The 18,313-nt window shown below is 42.3% G+C and overlaps 2 protein-coding genes across 3 annotated transcripts in view; one reads left to right on the top strand and one right to left on the bottom strand.

The window, feature by feature from the left end:
• Positions 1-13,960, top strand: part of ASB3 (ankyrin repeat and SOCS box containing 3) — a 28,679-nt gene extending 14,719 nt beyond the window's left edge. For both annotated transcript variants that reach the window (XM_014962491.1, XM_014962492.1), the window contains exons 2-10: positions 38-249; positions 613-771; positions 2,212-2,324; positions 2,909-3,044; positions 3,841-4,018; positions 5,425-5,622; positions 8,663-8,914; positions 11,104-11,237; positions 13,255-13,960. In XM_014962491.1, the coding sequence (XP_014817977.1) occupies positions 54-249; positions 613-771; positions 2,212-2,324; positions 2,909-3,044; positions 3,841-4,018; positions 5,425-5,622; positions 8,663-8,914; positions 11,104-11,237; positions 13,255-13,472 (1,584 nt within the window). In that variant the 5' untranslated portion in view covers positions 38-53 and the 3' untranslated portion in view covers positions 13,473-13,960. The remainder of the gene's footprint in view (positions 1-37; positions 250-612; positions 772-2,211; positions 2,325-2,908; positions 3,045-3,840; positions 4,019-5,424; positions 5,623-8,662; positions 8,915-11,103; positions 11,238-13,254) is intronic.
• Positions 13,954-17,549, bottom strand: MALL (mal, T-cell differentiation protein-like). The gene is made up of 4 exons (XM_014962494.1): positions 16,416-17,549; positions 15,155-15,322; positions 14,695-14,823; positions 13,954-14,353 (listed from the first exon to the last, which is right to left on the bottom strand). The coding sequence occupies exons 1-4, from the start codon at positions 16,515-16,517 to the stop codon at positions 14,291-14,293; spliced, it is 462 nt and encodes a 153-aa protein (XP_014817980.1). The 5' UTR covers positions 16,518-17,549; the 3' UTR covers positions 13,954-14,290.
• Positions 17,550-18,313: the final 764 nt, after the last annotated feature.

The following is an 18,313-nucleotide window of genomic DNA, read 5'->3' as shown; positions in this document are numbered from 1 at the left end:
TTTTTTCTCCCTCTGCTCTTCCCCCCCCCCGCCGCAGTTTGCTGTGGGTAGGGATGGATTTCACGGAGGCCTATTCCGATCGATGCTCTGCCGTGGGGCTTGCAGCCAGAGAAGGAAATGTTAAAATGCTGAAGAAACTAATTAAGCAGGGATACAGCATTGACGTTCCGGATAACAGGGGGTGGGTGCCCATCCACGAAGCAGCAGCTCACAATTCTAGTGAATGTCTGAGGCTGCTAATTAATGCAGGTAAGGAGTAGTGCGATCTTCTGCTAAATTACTTTGTCATATAAAATATACATTAAATTGATTTCTATTATCGTAACCTTGTTTTGTAAATTTCTGTGTGGTTTTGTAGATACTGCCTAGCTATGGGCAAGAGAAACTGGCATGCTGTAGTCTGTTAATGACAATTGATTTTACTTTGCCTTCTCTATCTAAGGCAGGCGTAGGGTCAACAATAACTGGCACTGCTGTTTGAAAGAGTCCAATGGCACATTCGTGGATATGCTGTAGCCTGCATATCTCAACTTAGTTATTTGAAGAAAATAATCGTGTCTTGTAATATATCACCAAGTAATATATCACCTTTTACGTTATTCTCACTTACAGCTCCATCTGATGGCTACATAAATTCAAAGACGTTTGAAGGGCTGTGTGCGCTGCACCTTTCGGCACGCCACGGCTCTTTGGAAAGTGTTCGTGTTCTTCTGGAAGCTGGGGCTGACCCCAATGAAGTTACCACTGAAGCAACCACCGCGCTGTTCCTAGGTTACACAAACTTTCTTGAAATCTCAGAACAACTGAAAAGTGGAGAGGAGCTTATTCACTAAGTTTAACCTCACCAGAGTTCGTTCACCACCTACCATGTTTCATTGTTTGTAGCCTAAGAGCCTTTGAGCTTTAGACTCAGAGTGGGTAGATTTATCTAAAATCTATCTTTGGGTAGATTTTTCTAAATTTATGGATAAACCTGCTTCAGACTGTGTTTTAAAACAAAAGTGTGAAGCCAAATATTTTTTGTATCTTTCTAGCACAGGAAAGGTCTTGCGTTTTTGTTTTTTAATTCCACCCTACTTCTCATATGAGAAGACCTTTTATTCTTTTTGCAATTCCTAGTTCAGCAGTTAAGGTCCGTTATTTTAGTATTTTTTCTACGATTTATGTTTGACATAATTAAATGCCTGAAAGTTCTGCTGTTGTGAATCCTCAGAGTCTAAATCATCTGATTAAATATGCTTATTGTTTTACTCACCTCTGTGCTCAGGCAAACATCGTGGCTGCCACATTACCTTTGTTTACAAGTCTATTCACATTTTATTTTTAAGCAACTAAATAGTTCATTTGCTTAAAATAATTGTAACAGGTGAGGAAATCATCATTAAATCACACTGGATAATTAGAATTAGTGCTATATATAAGTGCTTACATAGATTGGACAAGGGCCAAGGAATACTGCTGGGGTTGTGTATCCAAGAGATTTTTAAAAAGGTCAGGTTAGCCTAGGCTATGTAATGGGGTTATGGCACAGCTCTGTCTTGGACATTCAGTACTACGAGGCAGAGACACTCCTTTGGCCAAGTCCTGCACTAATACTCTACAAATTTATTCAATCAGCAGCAACTATTTGCAGGTCATTTGTCGCCATACCAAGCTTTTACAGTTACACAGAAAATGTGCCTCCGTAGAATTGTTGGTGGCAAAAACTTGAGGATGAATCAAGATGCTAAAGGAGGCTTTGTCAATTAATACACTAGCATAAATTAAATGTATAGATTATCAATTCATTTTATGAAGGTGTTTAAAACACTTTTAAACTTTTTAAAAAAGGTTTAAGTTTGGGGAAATTTGTTGCGAGAGAGCCACTGGGCTTCACAGCTTCGAGTTGGGTGCCTGCTGCAGGATTGTCCCCGTGTTCCACAGGAGAGGGGAGTGAGAGAAACTTGCTTTTGCTCTGTTAGCACAGTGTAGGTGGAATTTTAACAAGTTTAACTAAAGTTTTTGTGGATAAATTTCCATTCTCCAAGCCTGTTTTGGGGGTGTAAATGTAAAATGCAAGTAAGCATATATAAGGCAAGTTTAAAAGAATTATGATTATTGTGTCAAGAAGTTTGCTCTGAGACTATTTGAGTTTTTTAATGAGTTCTTTAAATCCAGTTAATAGGATTTTTTTTTTTTTTTTTTTTTTTTTTTTTACTGTTCTATTTGAAGCTGTTGAGAATGAGCATGCAAACATGGTAAAGTTTCTGCTCCAACATGGAGCAGATGTTAAAGGACCTCATTCTTGGTCTGGATGGAATTCTTTGCATCAAGCTTCTTTTCAGGTAACCTGTAAGTGTATTGTGTAATTTCCATGTATCTATAATGTCTGTGTATTCTGAGTGGTAATTTATCTATTTGCCTTTTTATCGTGTAATTTTTCTTAACCTATTCTGACAGTCATAAGGTTGCCTAAATGCTGAAGGGCTTGCAGTGCTCTGAAGAGTGTATCTGAAACTACATGAGGTGTTGATGTTGGGAAGCAATAATTGTTTAGGTGTTACAAGCATTGTATGTCCTCACAAGCTCATGTGTTGTATTTGGGAAGTGAATCTCTTACAAGATTCTTACAGATCTGTTTAGTAGCTCATCACGAGTGAGATGTAGGACCTGTTTCCAGAATAGAAATATGTTAGCTTGATGGTTCTAATAAACTAATTTAATTTCCATTTGTATGTATTGTGTAAATGAGCAAATATGTGAAATTAATTTAAACTTGTCTATTCGCTTCTACTGTTAATTTTTTGGTATATTTTTAGAATATTGAATTCATTGTGGTTTTTCTTATTTTTGTTCGGAATATAGGGGAAAATAGATTACTTAAATTCCCCACTTTTTGGTTGGTTAAGAGTAAGAATATTTATTTCAGGGATGCACTGAGATAATGAAAATACTCATGGAGAAAGGGGCAAGCAAGGAATGTAAGGATGACTTTGGAATCACACCTTTGTTTGTTGCTGCTCAGTATGGAAAGCTGGAGAGTTTAAGACTGCTTGTATCCCACGGTAATTGTTATCATTCATTTAGCTTCATTGTTCTTAAACTTCCATCAACCTGTCACCAGCTACAATTTTAGTTCTACTTTTGCACTTCATAACTTCAAATTTTAGTAGTTTTAATGTAATTTTAGTTGCAGATGGATATGCAAAATCGTCTTAATTGCTTAAATCTTGTTTCAGTAATTTAATGTAGTTTTCAGCAAGTGATGGTAGGCAATAAATCAAACCTCAGAAAAGATCAAGGTTCACCAGGATCTTCTAGAAGCCCTTGATAATACTACATTAGTGGTCTGATTTTGATGACATCGCTCTTGTACTAGGATATTGTTCAGGCTAAGTGAATGTATCTCTCTGTGGTCATGAAGTGACACCAACAGTTTCATATGTTTTATATGTTATCAACAGTTTATATGTTTTCAACAGTTTCAGGTTTTGTATGTCTAAGTGCGTGTGTCCCTACAAATAACCGTTAAGCCTTAGGAAGCCATGACCTGACCAGATAATCAGTACTAAGCAAACGGGGAGAATCTTAAAAAATAATCACAATCAAAATATTGCCTAGCTCATTACCTTCCCTCCAGCATGTTTATCTCGTGTTGTGCTGATCTTTAACAGAGTTAATGTTAAAGCACTGACTGTTTAAAAAGTTAGCAACAAGCTAATAAACATTTCTTTGTTGCTGTGAAAAACTCGTTGTGTTGTGAAGTCACTCTGTGAGAACCGATTACCAATTAACTTGAATTTGTTGTTTATTTTGTGTGGTGGGGATGTATTGGCTTTTTTTTGTTTGTTTGTTTTCCAGGTGCAGATGTAAACTGTCAGGCCAAGGACAGAGCCACTCCTCTGCTGATTGCGGCCCAGGAGGGCCACGCGGAGTGTGTGGAACTGCTGTTATCCAGCGGGGCAGACCCAAACCTCTACTGCAACGAGGACAACTGGCAGCTGCCTATTCATGCAGCGGCTGAAATGGGTCACAAAAAGTAGGTGATTAAAAAGGCATTCGGGCAAAAGATCCTGGCAGTGAAAACCTAATCGACAAAGCGGAGGTTCAGCTCTAAAAGAAAGAAAAACAAGTTCTCAAGATGATTTGTAGTTTAGAATTTCTAAGTGTTTAAATATTTTAAATGGCTGTTAGTAGTCCCAGTAAAGTGAGCAACCATTTTGAACTGAGCATCTAATCTGGGTCTGGTCAGCATCCTCATGAGTTTAGAGAGGTTTCTACAGTGCTGAACCAGATACCAATTCACTCAATAACCATATTACTTCCATGTTTTAAAATATAAATAACAATAGCATATGCTTTACACATTAATTGAACAGCTCTTAATTGGAGTTATAGCCTTCTGCATTACTTCTGCATTAAGTAGCAGAAGTAATCACATACAAATAATGAGTTAGCTGAACCACCCAGAAAATTAAAGCCATAAAACAATTCCTTTAATACTTCCAGAAATGCATTTTTACTTTTGCCCTATCCCAATGATAATAAATCACTTTTTTTAGCAGAAAATCCAGAGTGGAAGGAAGTTCCCAGAGTAGCAGGCCATTGTGGAGAAGCATCAGGAGCCCCATGGCTTGCACATGTGTGACAGCATTTAAAATAAAATATATTAATGATGATACTAACTGCAAAATTAGTAGTAGATGCTTGATCTTAACCCTGAGCAGGAGGAGGTCATCAGCTGAGCTGTCATTAAAGTTTGTGTGTCAAATTGATGCCTCTCCTCAAACTGATGAGGAGAGCATATAGTAGTAAATACTGAGGAAGCTGAGTTTTGTTCATTTTCTCAGAAATGAAAGATGGACCAGTAAAGTTGCCAGTACTAGAAATGTCTTTAAATCAAATATTGCCTTCATAGCTTTTATAACAATAGGTAACTGTTGACCTCTGAGCAGCACCAGTAAGTTCCAGTAGCAAAGGAATTGGTGTTTGCTACTAGTCCTTGTTAGCTGGAAAGGGTGCAGGTGGGAGGTGTGAGCTCTGAAACTGAATGATTTTTCTGTTTCAGTATCTCAGTTTGTGGTGTTGAACAGAAATAAATACTCATTTTATTTGGAACTCACATTTTAAGTTTGCTTCCAGACTTCATATAAGTCTGGATTTAATGTTCGTTGGTACTCTCTTGCTGTATAAAGGATTGTTGGACAATAGGAAGTATCTGTCCCTGTTTTCAATTAAAATATTTATTGCTAATGTATGCCAAAGCACAGTGTTTGTTATGGGTCTATGTATGAAATGATAAAGATTGTTCCTTTATACAAACTCAGTAGTGGAAAAATAGGATTTTCTTCTTAAGTTGTAGTGACCATATGAAAAATGACCATACATTTAAAGTTAACTATTGCATAAGATCAGAAAATAAATAGTGTTTTTAAATATTTGCAGGATACTAGAGTTGCTAATACCAGTTACTGATCGGATTTGTGATAAAGGCAAAGGCAAAGTGAGCCCTGTGTATTCAGCAGTATATGGTGGTAATAAAGAATGTCTGGAAATCTTGCTTAAAGAAGGCTACAGTCCAGATGCTCAGGAGTGCCTTAACTTCGACTGCAGATCACCCATGTGTATGGTCTTCCAAAAAGAGTAAGTTTACCCCTTATATTTTGACAAGGCTAATATAATTATGTGCGGTTTTCCTGCCCTCCTCCCTCAATTCTTGAACTGCTGGAGTTAATCTGGATGCATCCAAACAGTGTGCTGGTTTGGATTGCATGCACAAGCTGAACAACCTCACTGAATTCTCCAAGGGGAGGATTGGCTCTTGAAGAAGTGTGTTGTAGAACATTATTGCAGTTTTCATACTTTGAGGAGGCCTTATCGACATGTCGCTGTCTTCTGGAAACGTGACTCGATGCTGTAATTGGATCAAAAAGGCTCTTGAGTAGCCAGATCCTTTTCAGTAAGGATGAGTTAGGGAAAAGCAGTGCTTTTCTCTTCTGTGTGCCAGTCTCGGGCATAAGACAAGCAGAATTATTCAGCTGGACACCATAGCTGTAAGGAGGCTGAATGATACATTCTTTTAGACCACAACCCATTTCTTTTTAAGCCTGGTGAGTGATGTGCACCTCCTGTTATTCAATAAGAAATAAAACAATGCTCCATAATGCAAAGGCTACAATTTTGAAGGAAAAATAATAATGTATAAAAAGCCTTACTACTAAGTATATGTGTTGTACGTCAATGAGGTGCACTTTATGTCTTCATTGTTGATCTTTTTTTCCCCTTTAGTGCAGAAGTTTCTTCTCCCTTTTTCTGTGGGAAATTAATTCGTGGAGGAGTGGGCTGTTACTGTAAGAGATGAAGATGTTGCTGTCCCCAAGCTCACCTTGTGCTCCTCCCAAACCAGTTAACTATATAAAATCAAATCAAAATTGAGAATCAAATCTCAGTCATCTCTTGGCAGTTCTGAGCTTTGTATAGAGCTGCAATGGCATTGTGCTCTACCTTTTAATTGAGGCTTGAGAGCAGTTGCCTGATACTGCTTTATGCTTTAGAACAGCGGAGAAGTTCCATGTGGTAGAGAATACATTTGAAAACTTGTTTGTTTTTCAACAGCTGATTGCTGTCTATCATTTAATATTTTGCCTGAATTCTAGTTAGTTCACCCTTTGCAGGTAATGTAAGGTGGCTAGTGTGCTGCAATAAAGAAAATATCTTCAATAAAGGCTTCAATCTTCTTAAAACTCGGATCCTAACAGCATATTTTATGTACATGGATCAAAATTTATTGCTCATGTGCTGCCATTTAAGTTAATGAGGTTTTGGTGGTGGTGAACTTAGTTCACCTCCGTTAAAAAGCAGTTTATCCAGCAGGTGCAAAACCATAGCTTTTGGGGCTGGCTTACGTTTTGGAGTCATGGTTACAGTTTCTCATTCTTGCTGCTTGTCTTCCACAAGGGGCATGCTCTGATTTCTTTTATTTAAAATAAAAGAAAAATAAAAAAAAAGAAAAGAAAAATAAAAGAAAAATAAAAATATGCAATATTTTAACAGTACTTAGATTCCAGAATTTTGTTGCCTGCAAACATTTTTAGCCAAAATACCAACATTTAGATGATGTGCCTTGGTGCCCTGAATCTTATAAATAATTGAGGCTTGTACACCTCACACCTGAGATGTGATGTATGAGAGATTATTTTTTATGAGAAAGCTTGTTATAATTACAAATGATGGTCTTGAGGTGCTGTATCTTTTTTTCCCTTGAATGAAGCTGTTGAAAGAATTAACTTTGCTGGGATATTCTTTGCTGAGTATGTTTGAATATATGTTTTTGTAAAGTGTGTACTAGTTGCATCCTACTTATTATTAGGATCTCACATTCTTACAGTTGGCATAGGGAAATTTTCGAAAACTTTATCAAATATATGCCATCAATTATAATCAAGGGAAATTAAGAATGGAATTATTTTTTAAATAGTGAAAAGTGTGTCCCAGTGACTGTACCTGTGGCAGCCTCTTGTGTCTCTGGTCAGCCTGGGGTGGTTTTGAATCGCTTGAGGCAGGAGCTCACCCAGACCCCAAAGGGGTGAAATCCCGCGTCAGGGTGGAAGGCAGAATGTGCTTTCCCCTGTTTCCAGAAGTGGTGCATAAGGTGTGCAGTGAAGCAGCACCTAGGGTTTGTTATTACTAATTTTCATCACACACTCCATGGAGTGGCCTTTAAAAATCCTTGGAAATTTTTTTTCCCCCTTCTGTCCTATTCTTAGGATATAATAAATAATTTAGGAAGGGTTGAAGACCAGGCAACTACTAAAACGTACTAAAATGAAGCAGGTGACATATATCACCACTTCAAAACCACATGAAGTAATGTGCAATCTAATTACTCATGGAGTGGCCTTTAAAAATCCTTGGAAATCTTTTTTTCCCTTTCTGTCCTATTCTTAGGTTATAATAAATAATTTAGAAAGGGTTGAAAACCAGGCAACTACTAAAACAAGGCAGGTAACGTATATCACCACTTCAAAACCACTTCTATGAAGTAATGTGCAATCTAATTACTAACTAAAAGCAACACTAATTATCAGCCATAATCTCATTCATTGTTGTATTATGATAATATAATTGATAACAATAAACTGTTTTAGTAATGACATTTCAAAGAGTTGACGATAGTTGAGGGGGTTGCAGAGCTTCCTGCAGGCACAGCTGGGTGGAAATGAACCCCCTGAGGAGTTTGAAGTGCGATGGTTTGATATTTTCATTGGTTGTATTTTTAAGGTGGAACCTGATGAAGCTGCTTTGTGCTGAGAGCAGGCAGATGGGGGACCAGCAGCGTGGGGACATGGGGACACCTCTGGGGTACAGGGGTGAGGAGCTGATGGCTTTGGGCAGCTTCTATTTGTGATCAAAAGGCTTGCTCTGAAGGGCTGGAAGCTAGGTTTTTCAGGACAAAAGAACAAATGTGTTAAATGTGAGGACTGGGGTCTCCTGAAGTAGTTCTACTTTTTAAACTGATGCTGTCCAGAAAGAACTGGGGTCGGATGGGCATGTGGGATTTTTCCTTGTTTTGGGGGGATCTTTGGTAAAGAAATTTGTTTTCTCGGCAGAAAGAAGTGAAATGGTAGATGCTTTCTGGGGAAAGAACTAACAGGATGTCTTGTTCCTTGTGTGCTGTTCGTAGGTTTTTTAATTTCATTGATATTTTCCTGAAGTACGGGATCACCTTACTTGGGATTAATTTGGGATATTGCCTGTTACATGAAAAGTTTACTTTGTTTCAACGCTTCTTGAAGCTGGGGTGCTCGCTGCCTTCCGGGGACCAATTATCCGAGTTCCTCAGTTACACCATTAAAGTGCACCTGGAGTACAAGGAATGGCTGCCTTATCTGCTCCTGGCTGGCTTTAACCCAGTGAATCTAATGCACAGATTCTGGTAAGCAGATAGTGTTATCTTGTTTATTTAAATATGGTATGCTACTCTGTGAAGCTGTTGCCAATGCTGTTGAAGGCGTGCTTTCGGAGGATAGCACTTGATAATCAGTTACCGCGATCAGGAACGGTGAGATTTAGGGAAAGTCTGAAATAAATCATTCCCAGGTAATGGCTGGATTTAGTAAAACAAATTTCTTTTAGGAAGAAAGCCCCAATGGAGATTGTTTTATCACTACCATCATTTCCCAATTTTTATGTCAAACATCTCTTATTAGTCCCCAAATTTAGTTGCAAATTGCATGTGTATGTATAATATGGTAATGGTAAGAAGAATTTCAAATACCAAGAAAGAGGTCAGGATGGATGGGAAACAAACATAAGATGAAGCTGGGCCAAGGTTAGAAGGAGAGGAAATGGATGCAATTAGAGATCGTGTTAAACAAAATAATGTGGCCAAAATTTCAGTCTCTTTTTTTTTTTTTTAATTCTTCCACATAGAAATAACTGCTTGGTTATATTTTGTATTTAATTAGACATACAGAATTAAACTTATATTTTAAATTATGAAGTATTCGTATTTTCTTTGGGTTTTTTTCTTGTCTGTTAGGATGACACCTAGACTTTACTACCACGTGTCTCAGCTGTAAAATGTGAGATGTATAAACTCGCTACATGCGCTACTTTACGAAAGGAGTAGGATTTTAAGTTTTACTTAAATATTGATTTGTATTTCAGATACAGTTAAGATACCACAGTTAAGGTTTCTTCGGTAGTTTTAAATGCATTCATTTATGACTTGGTGAGATTCTGTTAATCATTAGTGTCCGAGGCTTTCTGAAGAGTAACGAGAGGAGCGTGTATAACACATGGTATATCCGTGCCTCCGTAGAGCGTATTTATTCATAGAAGACTCAGGGAGTGCAAAAGTAAACACACCAAAGATTGCAATTCAGTGAGTAAACAAATCTCCCAGTCCCTGTACATCCTATGTGATGCTTTTTGATACTTTGTTACATAATCCACAGATACTTTTAGACCAATTACTTCCTTTGTTTAACTATCCACTTTGTAAAATAAAGCGTATCACATCATAATCTATAAAAACTAATGTTTTTCGAAGTTTAACTTCAATATTGCCTATTCCATTCTGGAGGGTAACAGGAGGATAGCAGACAGCAAATGACACTTAAGCATAGGGTTCATTAACTGTCCCTGGCTCCTTGTGCAAAACCAACTGTATAATCAGTCATAAACCCGTCAGTCTAGAGCAGTGACAATTTTAATTACCAGTGGAAAAAGTAAAATCACCATTCTTTTAAAGAAAGGTAGGAAATGAGATCTCTCTCCTGTATGGTTTTTGGTGAATGTATGAAAGTTCGGTCAAAAATGAAAAATGAAATGATAAAAAATAGAAAGGACATAAAATAATTTTTAAATTAAATTATTGTAAAAAGCAAGCGGTATTAAAAAATTTTAGTCTAGTATTTTTGTGTGTTTAGAGCATTTAGATTTCCACTCATGAAAATTCCGGGGTGTGTACCTCTAGCCAAGAAGCTCCTTCCACCCTCCGTTCAGTTGAGCTATCACAAAATGTTCTTTACACATGCTAAAGATTTGAAATGCGAGTCATATTGATTTCTGAATACATATAACTGTGATCTCTGGTAGGAGGAGAGCCTGGAACACTTGTGAAATTTGAGGGGACTTTTCTTGGGTTTGTTTTCGTTGGTTTTGTTGTGAGTTTGGTTTTTTTTGTTTAAGTAGCTGAATGTATGTACATTTTTCCCCCAAACTGATGGTAATGCTTATAACGCTCTGCTGCCTTTATTAAAGTTTAGGTGGAAATGGAGTAAGAAATTAGTGCAGGGAGAATGGTGCCTATTACTGAGGCATTTAAATTTCAGAGAAGGTACTTTTCTACTTTTCTCTTACAGTCTAACTTACTTTTAAGAATTTTAACTTACTTGTAAGAATTTAGGAAAATTTTAAGAAGAAATTTCACTCATGAAAAATTCCATTAGTAAAAGCTCATGCTTTTAAAATTACTTTGGATTTCTCTTTACTGGCTTTCTGTTTCTGGGTTTAGGATGCACATTAAGAATTTGTTAGAAAATAGCTTTCCATGTGCTGTTTTCATTACTGTATTTATGCTATTGTGTAAAATATTTTATGGGAGTTTTCATTACGCAGGATTTTCTCTGTGAGCGACGATGCCTTTAATTTCACCCTGGAGTTCACCAACTGGAAGAGGCTTCCTCCAGCTGTGGAGCAGGACGTTTCAGACTGCAAAGAGAAGTTTGCTTGGACTCCCAGGAGTCATTTTGGTAAGCAGTGCAGTTGGGGAAAAACAGTCTCCATCTGCCAGCTTCCAGGCTGGGAACGGGAAACAGCTTTGTGTTTGGCAAAGAAGGTTCAATGGAGAGTGCTTGTCCACAAAACGGGGAGCAGAAATAGCAGTTACCCTGGACAATCAAACAAGCAAGCCAAAAATATTTCAATTAATTTTACTCATTACCTCGTTCAGTTCAGAGTTAGCAGGTTTCGAGTAGGTGTTCTCAGTCTCTCTTCTCCACTTCAAGTTAATGCGTGTGCTATAAAGTATGGGTACTGAATGTAAATTAATTCTGTACCTTCCTGAAATGATTTGTCCAGCTTCTTGTAAGATTTAAGGGAAGATGATCAATATTACTTGGTTGTGTTTTCTAGATGATATCCCACTGATTTTTATTATTTTTAATTTGATTTTTATTTCCAATGAAGTGTCTATCCTGTTCCTTAAGCAAATAAGCAAACATTAAGCGCTTGAGAGTAATTAAAATACAAACCATATAGAACATCACACCAAATACCTACGAATCTAGCTGTTCATTGTTGCTCCTGTGATCAAAATTTGGTCAGCCAAAAAGATTCAATAATTGATTGTCCAGTAAAACACCAGTGCTCACGGCATTCACCCTTTAGAAAAGCAGCTTTACCATCCAGGTCATGCATTATCTTACTGAAAAGATCGCACTCAGGAGTCTCTGTAGTGACTCATTTATAGCTGGCCATGTCAGTGAGCACAGGGAAATAAAAATGAATGGTTCATGCAGAAAAGTTCAAGGGTGGGTGTTCACACCTCCAGCTGGAGCCTGGCAAAATGTGTGGCCCCATGAAGTCCTACACCTGCCACGCTTACCCTTACGTACTGAGATACGGCGCGGTTAATGCTACAGATTCCTTGTGAATGAAGTGAATGGAGAAGCCACTCCAGGAGAGTTTGGAGGGATTAGAGTTCTGTATCAGGATAAGCTGATCTATAATGTGAAAGTTTGTGTTTGAGTGAATGCACGCTTACCGACCAAACCATATAGAACATCACACCAAATACCTACGAATCTAGCTGTTCATTGTTGCTCCTGTGATCAAAATTTGGTCAGCCAAAAGGATTCAATAATTGATTGTCCAGTAAAACACCAGTGCTCACGGCATTCACCCTTTAGAAAAGCAGCTTTACCATCCAGGTCATGCATTATCTTACTGAAAAGATCGCACTCAGGAGTCTCTGTAGTGACTCATTTATAGCTGGCCATGTCAGTGAGCACAGGGAAATAAAAATGAATGGTTCATGCAGAAAAGTTCAAGGGTGGGTGTTCACACCTCCAGCTGGAGCCTGGCAAAATGTGTGGCCCCATGAAGTCCTACACCTGCCACGCTTACCCTTACGAACTGAGATACGGCGCGGTTAATGCTACAGATTCCTTGTGAATGAAGTGAATGGAGAAGCCACTCCAGGAGAGTTTGGAGGGATTAGAGTTCTGTGTCAGGATAAGCTGATCTATAATGTGAAAGTTTGTGTCTGAGTGAATGCACGCTTACCGACAGGTTTGTGAAACTTTTGGCTTGTCCTAAGTCAAGTCATGTAGGAACGTGTAAGAACATTTGGCATCACGTGCCACAGAGTCATGCTGTCATTTCATACTTACCCTCTAAGTGTTTTCCCTTGTGTTATTTTGTTGCTTGATTTACTTGTAGACCTGACTTTTCATGTATTGTGTGATGACATGGGCCTCTCTCTCCCCAAGCAGGGAGCTCTTCTAGGCTCCTTAGAAGAAACTTTCTGATTAAGGATGAAATGATTCTTTGGTACTTTGTTTCTAGAAGTTTAAGGTAACTTCTAGCCCCTAGAGGGATATCCCAAAAATGCTGATTCTAGCAGGCAACAGCCCTTGGCTGTTGAGAACTCTGCTTCGTTATCTGCCAGACACTGGGGGGTTCAGATGGGACCCAGCCAAACCAAGTAACTGTGGGCAAGTGGTGTCATCCCGTGGTGTCCTGTTCACTGTTTTTTTACATTTTCAGCCTCCATCCCTTCCCTGTCACATCTTTGTCGCCTTGAGATCCGATCCATTTTAAAGAGCGAACGCCTGCGGTCGGACCGATGTATCCGGGAATTGCCACTGCCAGCCTGTCTCCAGGACTACCTTCTCTACGTGGATGTCCTGCGAGCCTACGCCATCCCAGACGTGGAGGATTATCTGGTGCAGAGAGAGGAGGGAGCTCCCTCCACCAGTTGCTGAGGATGGAGAGAGGAAGGAACTCCTGTAAAGCCAGTGCCAGGTGAGGGTGCTGCCAGTGACTAACCCTCCCTGGCTGCAGATTTTGTAATGACAATTTGCAGACACTGGAGAACTACTGTAAATAACTGTAGTAATAAGTCTTTTCAAGCTGTTTTATACTATATCTAGAAGTTTGTTAGAAGTTCTATGATTTTCTTGTTTAAGAAGTCTGTTGCAGCTTTCCAAGTCTGTGAACACTTTCTGAGTTTTCGAAAGGAAATTTTTAACTCTTACGGAGTAAAATTAGCTTGTTCAATGAACAGAGCTTATATGGTGGTCGAAATCTATTTGGTCAGACACTGTTGTAGATGCTTTATTTTAAGTACTGCATATACCAAATTATCAGAAAGTCAAGGAACACAGTATTGTACTGTTATGAATTAATGTATTGGGGAGTGATCTAGCTGAACCGGACATATGAAAATAATAAAAGGAAGGAAACTGCTGAAGAAACAGTGATTATTTTTTTTATTATTATTATTATTTTTTCTTCTCTTCCCTTGGTCATTATTATTTAGTGGAACATCAGAGTGGGAGGCTGGCTGGGAGCCTGCACCCCATCCCTCCCCTTGTGTCGCCCACCGGCCGGGTGCAAAATGACCCCAACAAGCACATAACCCAACAACGCTGTACAAAAATCCCTCCTTTAATGAAAAAGCAACTGCCCTCCCCCCAGGGTCGGTGCCAGGCCCAGGCCAGGACACTCTGGTGGAAGATGGCTGCATCCCTCTCCCTGGGAAAGCTCTCTTTCCGCAGTGGCGAATCCGGCGCCGCCAGGCTCACTGGTAGTAGATGCTGAAAGCGTGGAGGATGTACAGGAAGGTTGTGATGAAGGCAAAGAACTGCATGAGAGGAAAAAGAGCAAAAGCTGGGATCAGCTGGGAGAGTCTAACCCCATCTCCTCTCGGTGCTCTTGACCGGGGGAGACCCCCCAGCCTAGACCTCTCTCCAGCCTCAAAGAACAGGCAGAGCCCCCCGTGTTGCCCGGGAGGCAGCCATACAAGGCTGTCCATGAGCTGCTGGAGCCCAAGGAGGCCATGCTGGCTGCACAGCACAACAGAGATGAGGAGCTGAAGTTCTGACCAGCTCCTGGGCTTGGGATAGCTCTGCTGTGGCTTCAATATTGCATTCCCAGGGGGAACTGGGGGTGCTCTGGCCTGCTGGGTTTCCTGGAGAGACTCACCGAGGCCGCGCTGTTGAGCTGGTAGTAAAGGGGTGAGTGTGGGCCGGTTTCAGATCTGATGGTCGCGTTGGCTTGCAGGACAGCAGCGCTCATGTACAGAATGGCCGTGGCACCGTGGTACAAACTGTCCTGCGGGACAAGGGAGCAGCGAGAATCAGCGCCTGCCCAGGACTGTTCTCCGACTTGCCCTGAGGACAAGGTCCACCATCTGTACCTGTGAGCACTGGAACAGGACACACACACCCACACCCACCCAGCCAGGGGCTGGGACCAGACCTTGTACCACACCAAACCCTCCCTGTTCCCACACAGCTTCCCCTGGCGTTGCCCAACGAGGCAAGAGGAGGCAAGGGGTGGTTGTTTGGAGAAAGGCTGGCAGCTGGTTGGACCCGTCACCAGCTCTGGTCATCTTGTGCCCGCGCTACCACCACCACCTGCCACTGCCCCAGCCCCTCCTTACCATCACTTTCCAGTTCTCGCTGTTTTTGTGGAAGCCCAAGAGGTAGCTTATGAGGAGCAGCAGGGAGATGAGGCAGGAGCTGAGGGACACGTACATCACCCATCCCTGCAGCAGTGGGAAGGCGACGGTGGTAGCAGCGACGAGGATCCACACCCAGGTCCCACAGAGCTGCCAGGGACAAACACAGGTGCCTCCAATGAGCAGGGGATGGGAAAAGCCCCTTCTCCTCCCCGAGTCTCTTCTCTCCTCCCTCCTGGGGTGGCCCGGGTGGCCGTGGGAAGCCTTGCATCTTCAGTCAGTGTAGACCAGCCTCCCGGAGCATCCCAGCACAACAGCGGCACCGCAAGCTGGCACGAGTTTCCCTGAAGACTCTTGAGAAATACTTCAAACCATTTCTTACGAAAGGGCACCGTGCTGCCGTGTTCGACACAAGGAAACATCTCGCCCCGAAGGCTTTGGCAGAGAAGCCAGAAAATGTGCTTTTATCTGGGGAAGGTGAACGGCTGTGTCAGCCCAGCCCTGCCCGCTCGTTAACCTGGGCACAAGGAGTCATGGCACAAGAAAGTCTCCTCCTGACTCCACAGAGTGAGACGCCTGCTCTGGGTCCACCTCAGATGTTCGTGGTGGGGTTATCTGAATGAACTCACGCCGCCCTGTGCCACTCCAGCTCTGGTGGGTGACACTCCTCCCAGCTGGCGGTGGGGATGGGAGCCCACTGGCGCAGGCAGCACATGGCAGAGCCCAGCCCCAGTGACTGTGCGTGGGTCGCTGTGTCATGTCTCAAAGTACACCCGTGGTTATCTCAGCCAGTCCCACCAGGTGCCCTCTGGACCCAGAAACAATCGAAAGATCCACGGAACGTCACATGGTACAAGACACACGATTCCTCCAAGCCCTCAGACAGACTTAACACAGTGAGCAAAATTATCGTGATTTTCAAGCAATTTCTACGCAATGACTGGAGCTGCTCCTGCCCCAGAGGCACCAGCAGCTCCTCAGCCTCTCCCAGCCCTGCAGCAGCCGGCAACACCCAGGCGGGCTCTGGGATGGAGTTGGAGCGTGTCTTGTCCTCAAGCTGTTCCAAAAAAAAAATTACATCACGAAGCCCCCCCCTTTGCACGTTCAGTATAAGCTAAAATAAAAGATGTTATTTCCCATTAACGCTGTCCTGAGGATTGTTCCAGGGGCTGCTCCCCAATTTTTTAGCTTGATTAGGAATGTTAGTGGGGTGCTGTAACGCAACGACTCTCGGCGTACTCACTATCTCCGGCAGGATGAAGGCGTAGGGGATGGTTTTGAAGACGGCGGGTCCGGAGGGCAGGGCAGGCTGCGTGGGGGCCGGGGGGTTACAGGCCGAGGCCATCTCTCCTCAGCTGGTGCCGTGACTGCTGCGGCTCACACCGCCGGCGCGGGGTTTTAACCGACACACCCACAGGGAGGTCATCGCAGAAACCAGCCCAGGCTGGCACCGCGCCGCGGAAGGAGCCCTCCAGTCACCGGGGCTGGCTCCACACACCCTGCTGCCAGCGCTGGGATGGGACAGCAGCAGGACCCCAGCCCTGCCGCCGGCACACAATCCACTCGAGGGCTTTAACGAGAGGGGAAAGAAAAAAAATCCTACCCCACGCCGGGGCGGAAATGTTTCCCGCAATGGGTTTTTGTCCTTGGCACTCTTTCAAGCCTGAAATATTTTCACTTCCACTGCTGTTGCCTCCTCCCCTTTTCTGTTCAGGTTTCTGCTCTGTGTTCACGTCAGACACCCCCCTACACCCCCCCACAGGCACACCCAGCCTTCGAAAACTTGCAGCCAAACGTTTTCTACAGACAACTCAACACACTGGTAAGAGATGGGAGGACTTGCCTGTGTGTCCCCCTAAACACCCAGAAAGGTCTGAAGGACAGCTACCGGGACAGCTTTAACTTCTGCCTCCTGGAAAATGCGCTTTCAATTCAACAAGCACATGTTGTTTTTTCCAGAGGACTCCACTTCACCCCATAAGTCATGGATAACTGGTGGGATGAAAGGCTAAAGGTGGCATCTCTGCCTCATGGCTTAAAGTCATTCAGTGTCTCAGGCAATACTCTGCAGCAGGAGGAGGACAATATCCTGGTAAGATATATTTCTGTTAGGAGAGCCAAGTGATGCCCTAGGAATGTGGCTTTTATGCCAAGCTGTTGTGCAATAACAGAACAAAGATCAAATCCATAATGTTTCTCATCTTCTGAGCCGCTCCTAGGCCGGGGAAGTGCTTTGTGGCATTTCTGGAGGCTCCAGCTTTACAGCCACTGCTGGCGGGAGCTGGCTTCAGGCTCTGTGCAGGGAGCTGTGGTCTTTGAAAGATCTTGTTTTAAAACATTTCACACCAGACAAAACCAGTGCCTGGCTCAGACTCAAATCTGTGCACAACTCGGTACCCACCCACCTCACGGGACACGATGGCAACAAACCCTCCTGGCACAGAAAGCACCTGGAGACTCCAGTGCCAAACAGAAGCCCCATCGGTAACTCCCCCCTGGCAGCAGCAGCACTTCTGGCCTCTGGGTACAAACTGCTCATGGAACAGCAGCCTTTAGTGTCCTGGTCCACCTCAGGGATGTCCCCCCGGCTCCCCCAGAGAGCCAGCACGGGGGGAGCTGCCCCATGGCATGGCCACGTAGAGGGGAAACACGGCCTGCCCTCCATCCTCACCAGCTTTTGTTTGTATTAGGAGGGTCAAGCACATTCCTTTGAATAACCCAACCTTTTCCTGAGTGGGAAAGAAAAACAGTAAAACAGTCTAAATACAGAAGGACCTGCTGTCTGCTGATTGGACAAGAGACAATTCTTTTTCCCTAACCTGTCCGACCTGGCTCAGCAACATTCTTAAAGATCATTGCTATTTTCCTTGCCTGTTACCCATCTCCTGGGGTGCTGTGACAAAGAGTCTTTTATTCACCCTGATTAAAACAAAACTGGAAATTAATTGGAAGTGGCATGAGAGGAGAAGAGTGCTGCCTCAGCATTTGATCAGCTCAGGCAAAATATGACACTCAGTGTGGCTACAAGAGGTACAGGGAGCAACAGGCAACCATGGCCCTGTCTAACGTTGCAAAGGGCAAAATTTAAAATTTAATTTCCATTAGTTAAACTGATCAAATAATTTTAGTCTCTCAGAATGT

The sequence above is a fragment of the Calidris pugnax genome, unplaced genomic scaffold (assembly GCF_001431845.1).
Source record: "Calidris pugnax isolate Ruff unplaced genomic scaffold, ASM143184v1 scaffold147, whole genome shotgun sequence".
Taxonomy (NCBI): domain Eukaryota; kingdom Metazoa; phylum Chordata; class Aves; order Charadriiformes; family Scolopacidae; genus Calidris; species Calidris pugnax.
Note: the sequence above shows the minus strand (reverse complement) of the source record. Positions and strands in the feature narration are given on the sequence as shown.

Excerpts from the sequence above, each read along its gene's own strand:
- MALL (XM_014962494.1), bottom strand. The coding sequence starts at position 16,517 with ATGGCCTCGGCCTGTAACCCCCCGGCCCCCACGCAGCCTGCCCTGCCC. Across the intron at positions 15,323-16,415 it reads CCTTCATCCTGCCGGAGATA|CTCTGTGGGACCTGGGTGTG; the intron begins GTGAGTACGCCG and ends TGTCCCTGGCAG. Across the intron at positions 14,824-15,154 it reads GCGAGAACTGGAAAGTGATG|GACAGTTTGTACCACGGTGC; the intron begins GTAAGGAGGGGC and ends CTTGTCCCGCAG.